We start from the raw sequence: 7,340 nt of genomic DNA on the forward strand, positions 1-7,340 counted from the left end.
CAATTTTAGTATCTTGTCTTTGTCTGTGGTTTTGAGCAGTCTGGCTATCATGTATATGCCTTGGAGAAGATCATCTTGGGTTGATTCTATTTTTTTTTAATTTATTATTTTTATTTCATGGTTCTGGATGTTTGAATGTTTCTCTAGGCTTGGAAAATTTTCTTCTAGGATTTCATGGAATAAATTTTTCAATGCCCTTATTAGTTTCTTCATCTCCTGAGATACCAGTTATTCAGATGTTTGGATGTTTAAAGTAATCTAGTATTTCTTGTATATTATCTTCATTTAAAAATTATTTTCTAGAGTTCTTTGCCCCTGTGACATATAGCAACGGGGCCTGTTCAGGGTCTGAAACTGAATTTGGGGATTATTCTGCACTGCTGGAGTTGCTGCTGCTTCCCCTAGCACTGCCTCTGCGTTTGATATCCTTGTATTGTTACAGATAATCAGTTTGATCTTAGTAATCATTTCAACCACTGTTTATTAAAAAACAAAACAAACAAACAAAAAAAACAAAAAAACGGGCAAAGTAGGTATCCTAGGAGTTGCATGACAAGATTCTGTAGCTCTCAAGCAAAAATTTAGTAATTTAAGGGCTAGCAATTGCCAAGGGGGTTGAAATACTTTTGACAAACTTAACTTCCTTTGATTTGTAGACAATATGCTGGCTACAACTAGATAACTTAAAGACGGATTTCTACCAGACAAGTTACAGCATCGATGAGCAATCACAGCAGTCCTATGATTCTGGAGGAAGTGGAGGACCTTATAGCAAACAATATGCTGACTACAACTACTCACAGCAAGGCCAGTTTGTACCTCCAGACATGATGCAGCCACAACAGCCATATACTGGGCAGATTTTCCAGCCAACTCAGGCATATACTCCAGCTATACCTCAGCCAGTCTATGGAAACAGCTTTGAGGATGAGCCACCTTTATTAGAAGGTAGGATTGGTTTCAATGCTTTGTAGTACTCTATAGTATCCAGCTACTGAGTTCAAGTAAAGCTTAATTTGGAGAAGTTTTCTTTTCCTTTTAAAAGACTAATCTTGCCAAAAACAGTTTTCTACTAAGTAACTCGTTTTGAACAGAGTATATATGTAACCACATTTGGCCAGAGAGGACCAAATTTTTAATAAAACTGTATAAAGTGATAAAAAGGTATGTCAGTATGTGAGCATAGACTTGTATTTTAGATTATGGATTAAATTGTATCAGTAGAAGAAGGGCTAGAATGTGGTATTGATTATTCCACATGAAAATAAACCAAACTAGTGGCATCACTGAAAAAAAAATAGCAATTTTTAAATTGTATTCTGAAACCTATACAGTGGTAGTTCTGAATTTTTATTGATTTATTTTTTGGGTCAGATACTCTGAAAATTTAGTGAAAGATGCGAATAATCTCCTCAGAAAAATGCATATGTATGCATAGAGACCTATTTTTGCATATCATTTATTAGAGGCCCCAGATATTCTTATAGGCCCAGGTGATGAACCCCTTACTTTTAATTCTGTCTATATATTCTTGCTATTGCCATCATAGCCAAGAGACGTAATGAGTATCTTTTTTATCATATCCATATCCTTTCAAACACCAAGTTAGAAATTATGTATTTGTGGGATAAACACTACAAATAATGAAGATGTGTGGAAGAGTCACTAAAATAATATCACCTGATAGTGCCAGATCCTCTTTTGATGCTGGGTATTTCATGTTGTCTTCTGTTCCAACAGAGTCTGGTAACTTAAAGATATATCAAAAAATTCAAATTAACTTTTTTTTTCCCCCTTAGAATTAGGTATCAATTTTGACCACATCTGGCACAAAACACTAACAGTGTTACATCCATTAAAAGTAGTAGATGGCAGCATCATGAATGAAACCGATTTGGCAGGACCAATGGTTTTTTGCCTTGCCTTTGGAGCCACATTGTTACTGGTAAGTTAATAGTTTTAGCTTTTAGTATGAGATTAAAGAACAATCTTTAAATGTTCTACCAAAAGCCATTTTGTGTATGTTCACATGTGTGTAGTGTTTTTAGACAGGGTCTCATTGTGTCGTAATTTTCCTGCTTCAGCCTCCTGAGTAGTTGAATTACAGTCTTGTACCACTACACTGTACTTTTTAGGGTGGGCCACTTTTTAGGGTGGGCCACATATTGAACCCAGGTCTTTCATGTGGCCATGGCCTGCCAAGTAGCAGCATACTTTGTGCTATCATAACTGAACTCAGTCACCAAAAGACTTTTCTTTTTAAGTTTATTTGTTTACTCCATGAGTGAGCAAGACAATGAGAGAGACAGAAACAGCACCCCCAGCACCCCCAACAGTGTCCCGATACCATGATCCAACCCCAGTCTTCATCCTGCCCTGAATCATGGGTAGAGAGATGCCCAGCTTACTCAGGGAGGTCTCTAGATTGAAAAGAGGAACCTTCTCATTTGTGATTCCTCTCAGAGCATCACATTTTTACTACTGCAGCACTGTCTAGCCCCTCAAATGCAATTTTTAAACTACACTTCAAGTCATGGTTGTGTTCTGAATAGTATTCAGTTGCTTGAATTAATACCTGTTCATCATTTCTCCATTGATAGTATAGCATACTGAAAAAGTCATTACTTGTTTCAAAAAAAGGGTACAATTTAGGGAGACAAAACAAAAAGTAATAACATTTGTGGCTTTAGTCCCTCATCAGAATTTCTTTTTACTTTTCAGAAATTGATAGTCCCTTTTTTATTTTGGATTTTTTTAGATCTCTAGACCTTGGTTAATGTTTTATTGTAGTCTGATATATTATTACTTTAACATTTAATGAATTAAAACATTGTCAAAAGGTTTTAGTTTTTAACTCTTATCTCTCCAAGAATGTTAAGACATGTTGAAATAAAAAGCTGAAAAGATAACTGTTAACATTTGTTTTATTTTATCTTGTGCCTGTGAATTACAAGATCGGTAATGTAATAGAAGATGGGATTGAGGTGGCCATGATTAGTACTCCTACTTTGCTCTTGCTCAAATCACTTAATCCTTCAGATTCTTCTAGTACATAATAATTTTGTGCTGCTGACCTAACAAAATTGTTTTGAATATAGAACAAGTTTTATGAAAAGATTTTGAAAAACTTAAAGCACTATGCAAGTGTAAAGCTTTACTAATTACTTCAGGAATGAATTCATTAAAGACTTCATCTGAGCATTTTCAGATTTCTACACTCTTAAGTATTTACACATAAATAGTCCAACAGAAATCTCAAGGAATTTTTCACTAACATAATCCTTAGAGGCATTCTTGCTATTAATTTTCTATCTCAGAAATCTGATAAACGAAGAATTTACTAAAGGCTTCTCTGTAGGCTAGTGTTAGTAAAAGTGATAGTATGACCTAAATATAGTATTTGTTTTCATAGCCTAAGGATAAGCTAGTCTCAACTTAGTTAATATTTGTTGTCCTAAGATTGTTGAGTGATGTTTTTCACAAGAGCAGAATTACTAAGATTTCTTTCTTGTTTTGTTTTTAGAGGTTTTTGCTTTAGGGCATGTGCACTTGCTGGGGAGAGAGAGAGAGAGGCAGAGACAGTGAGGAAAAGTGAGAAATCACCCTCCAGTGGGGACGACCATGCCATAGTCCCTGCTCCTCCATTCTCCTCTTAGGATCTTGGGCACACATGCACACACATGCACCCGGCATGAGTTTCAAGCCACCAAATCTGGGACTCAAACCACAGTCTGCCATGTGGGAATCCAGGAATGTAACTGCTACATCATCTGCTGGCCCCAAAGAATTCATTCTTTTTTTTTTCCCTTTATTTAATAATGGAGTGAAAAAAATCTTCATTATATTCCTCTCGCATTTCTCCTCCCCTTCCAACAGAATCCTGGCTTCTTGTTTATCCTGGCTTGCTTTCTCCTAACTCCTCTAGCGTCCATATAAAGTGATAAATGTATTTTTACCGTTAAACAATTATAGCTATAATTGCCAATGAGAATTAACTGCTTTGGGGCCTTTTTGGTGGAATTGGGTTTTTTCAAGTGATACCAAATATTAAAAATCAACCTAGGGGTGTGCCAACAAATGACATGGTAGTTAGAGGCGCTGGACTCCCACATGGCTGACCACGGTTCGAGTCCCGGACCTCGCAGCTTACTTTCTCACTTTCTTCCTCTCATTCTCACTCTCCTCACTCTGTCCCTCTCTGGTCAAATAAAATAAATCAATTCATTAAGTTAAATAAAATAATTCCTTAAACGCCTTTAGAAAAAAATCAGTTTAGATGATTTTATCATTATTTTGTTTCTTCAGTTCTATACCAATCTCAAATAATAACTGAAAAATGAAAACCAAATGTTCTTGTATTGGGAGGTCATACTGCAAGTTCAGAAGGATATGAAAACTAGTCTGTTTAGTCTTTTACTGTAGATTTTGATGCTCGTGAACTGAGTATCTTCTACATGTATTATTTTAGATGAAATAAGGCCAAAAATGACTTTTTCCCCCCTTCTAATCTATAGTCTTTTTCCTCCCCATAGGCTGGCAAAATCCAGTTTGGCTATGTATATGGGATCAGTGCAATTGGATGTCTAGGAATGTTTTGTTTATTAAACTTAATGTGTATGACAGGTGTTTCATTTGGTTGTGTGGCAAGTGTCCTTGGATACTGTCTTCTTCCCATGATCCTACTTTCCAGCTTTGCAGTGATATTTTCATTACAGTAAGTACTAAATTTTATTTTGAAGTTTAAGCATTTTTGTGTAACAGAATTCACCTCACCTTCATTTTGAGGTAAATCACTAATTCATCCTCTTGTAGGTAAGAGTTGTGCTATACGCTTTTAGGTGAAGAACAGTAGAAATTTGAATACATTTAAAATTTTGTATACATTCTCTACTTTTACCTGTAATCAAATCACTGATTTTGTGTTATTTACCAGTATCATAGTGGTAACAAATTGAACAGTGGTGATTGTTAACTTAAATATTACATAGAGAAGTTCAAGTTACTAGAATATCCTCTGATATTTTTATATCAAATTTCTTGAAGCCATTGGGCATTTGCCAAGTATCCAAATAATAAATGCACGCTTTTATTTGGCACCTTTTTAACTGAAAATGAAGTAGCCTTTATGACAAGAAGCTATTACTAGCCTACCATGTTCTCTGATATTCTTATAAGCAGCTTTAAATATTGTATATATAATTTTTTTTCTTTTTACTTTTTTTTGGGGGGAAGGGGAGTTTGCTATAAGGCGTGTGCGCTCGCCAGACAGACAGAGACAGAGAGACAGAAAGCGAGAAATCACCCCCCAGGGGGGATGGCCACGCCGCAATCCCTTCTCCTCCACTCTCCTCTCGGGATCTTGGGCACGCACGCACACACGCCCGGCGTGAGTTCAAGCCACCGGGTCCGGGACTCGAACCGCGGTCTACTACGTGGGAGTCCAGCGACATAGCCATTACGCTAACTGCTGGTCCTCTTTTTACTTTTTTTTGGGGGGGCAGGGGGTTTGCTATAAGGCGTGTGCGCTCGCCAGACAGAGACAGAGAGACAGAAAGCGAGAAATCACCCCCCAGGGGGAATGGCCACGCCGCAATCCCTTCTCCTCCATTCTCCTCTTGGGATCTTGGGCACACATACACACGTGCCCGGTGTGAGTTTTAAGCCACCAGATCCGGGATGTGAACCGCGGTCTTCTACATGGGAGTCCAGCGACATAGCCATTACGCTAACTGCTGGTCCCTAATTTTTAAATGATATTTTAGGTTAGGTTAAAAAGAAAGGAGTAAATTGTTGTTGATAGTGTTCCTCCTCATGGACAGTCTCTTTCAACAGTTCAAGTTCCTCCTTGTGGTCAGTCTTACACACTACCAGTGATTAGATTTTGTTACACTTAGTTAAGATGGAGGTTTAGGAGAAGAGTGTGTGTCAACTATTTGTCTGATAGAAGAAATTTGGCAAAATAGTTTCTTTGTATCTGCCTGTTTTGGATACAAGTACTTCATATTTTCATTGCAGAAACTGCTTCATACTTCTCATTTAAGAGTTGACATACTTATAGTTGAATTTTACTGAAGTCGTTTTTTTCTACTGAAACATTGCTTCTCAACTGGGACATTTGGCAATGTCTGAAGGCAAAATGGTGCTACAAATGTAGGAGGCAGGAGTGCTACTGGTATCTTATTGGTAGAGACCAGGGATGCTGCTGAATATCCTCAAAATACACAAAGCATCCCTGACAATAAAGACATATCCACACAGTAATAGTGCTAAAGCTGAGAAATCTTGTATTTTTAAAAAAGCAAAATATAGTGTTAAAATGAGCCTTTTCTCAAATGAAATGATTCAGCATCATTGAATTCAATGTGAGGCACATTTTAGCATTTGAAAAAAGAAATTCTGATTACTTCTGCACAGGCCTACATGTGGATTTAAAATGCTTTTCTGTAGAGTGGTTATTGTAGAATTGTTACATAACTATACTGTCTTCTTCCCATGATCCTACTTTCCAGTTTTGCAGTGATATTTTCTTTACAAGGAATGTTAGGAATCATTCTCACTGCTGGGATTATTGGATGGGGTAGGTTTTTTGCTTCCAAAATCTTTATTTCTGCATTAGCCATGGAAGGACAGCAGCTTTTAGTAGCATATCCTTGTGCTTTGTTATATGGAGTCTTTGCCCTAATTTCTGTATTTTGAACTGCATTTATCTGGGATGTGGACATACACAAAAGGACCTTGAACTCTTAAATAGGACCAGCAAACTGCTGCAGTGCAACTCTCATGCAGATATACATTTGACCCTCGGAACAGTGGAAGTAAACATGTATCTTTTGTTCATTTTTATAGAACTTTTGAATACTATATTGGATTTATCTGAAGTGTAATTAGCTTTAAGTATTTCTGTTTATACAGATAAGAAATGCTATTTCTTTCCTATTCCTGCAGCCTTTGAAAAACAGATTTTTTCTTTGCAAATTATATTATGATGTTTTTTAATAGATTTTTACCAACTGTGTGAGACCAACCACAAAGCTGATAATCTTTCTTAAAAACTAGTCATAATTGGGAGGTACAAGAAGTTCACAGTCTACATTTGTAGACATGAAATATGAATGTCCGTTTGGCTGTTGGTGTTAACTAAAGCATAGTGACCTGTACTGACTACATTAATGCTCATAGTTGGGTCTCCATACTTCCCAGGAGAAAGAAAATCACTAACTTTTTTTTGAGAAAAATACTTAAAATTTCACAATTTCGGTATTGTAGTTCTCAATGTAAAGTACATTTGATGGTTACTAATTAAAATTTTCCCAATTAATTTTAACTGCGTTGTTGAGTTT

The 7,340-nt window shown here is 36.5% G+C and overlaps 1 protein-coding gene across 1 annotated transcript; it reads left to right on the top strand.

Moving 5' to 3' along the window:
- Nucleotides 1-681: 681 nt before the first annotated feature.
- On the top strand, nt 682-7,059 carry YIPF5 (Yip1 domain family member 5). The gene is made up of 4 exons (XM_027770413.1): nt 682-948; nt 1,800-1,945; nt 4,533-4,709; nt 6,529-7,059. Exons 1-4 carry the CDS (start codon nt 828-830, stop codon nt 6,694-6,696), a joined length of 612 nt encoding a protein of 203 aa, XP_027626214.1. The 5' UTR covers nt 682-827; the 3' UTR covers nt 6,697-7,059.
- Nucleotides 7,060-7,340: the final 281 nt, after the last annotated feature.

The sequence above is a fragment of the Tupaia chinensis genome, unplaced genomic scaffold (assembly GCF_000334495.1).
Source record: "Tupaia chinensis unplaced genomic scaffold, TupChi_1.0 Scaffold000132_1, whole genome shotgun sequence".
NCBI lineage: Eukaryota > Metazoa > Chordata > Mammalia > Scandentia > Tupaiidae > Tupaia > Tupaia belangeri.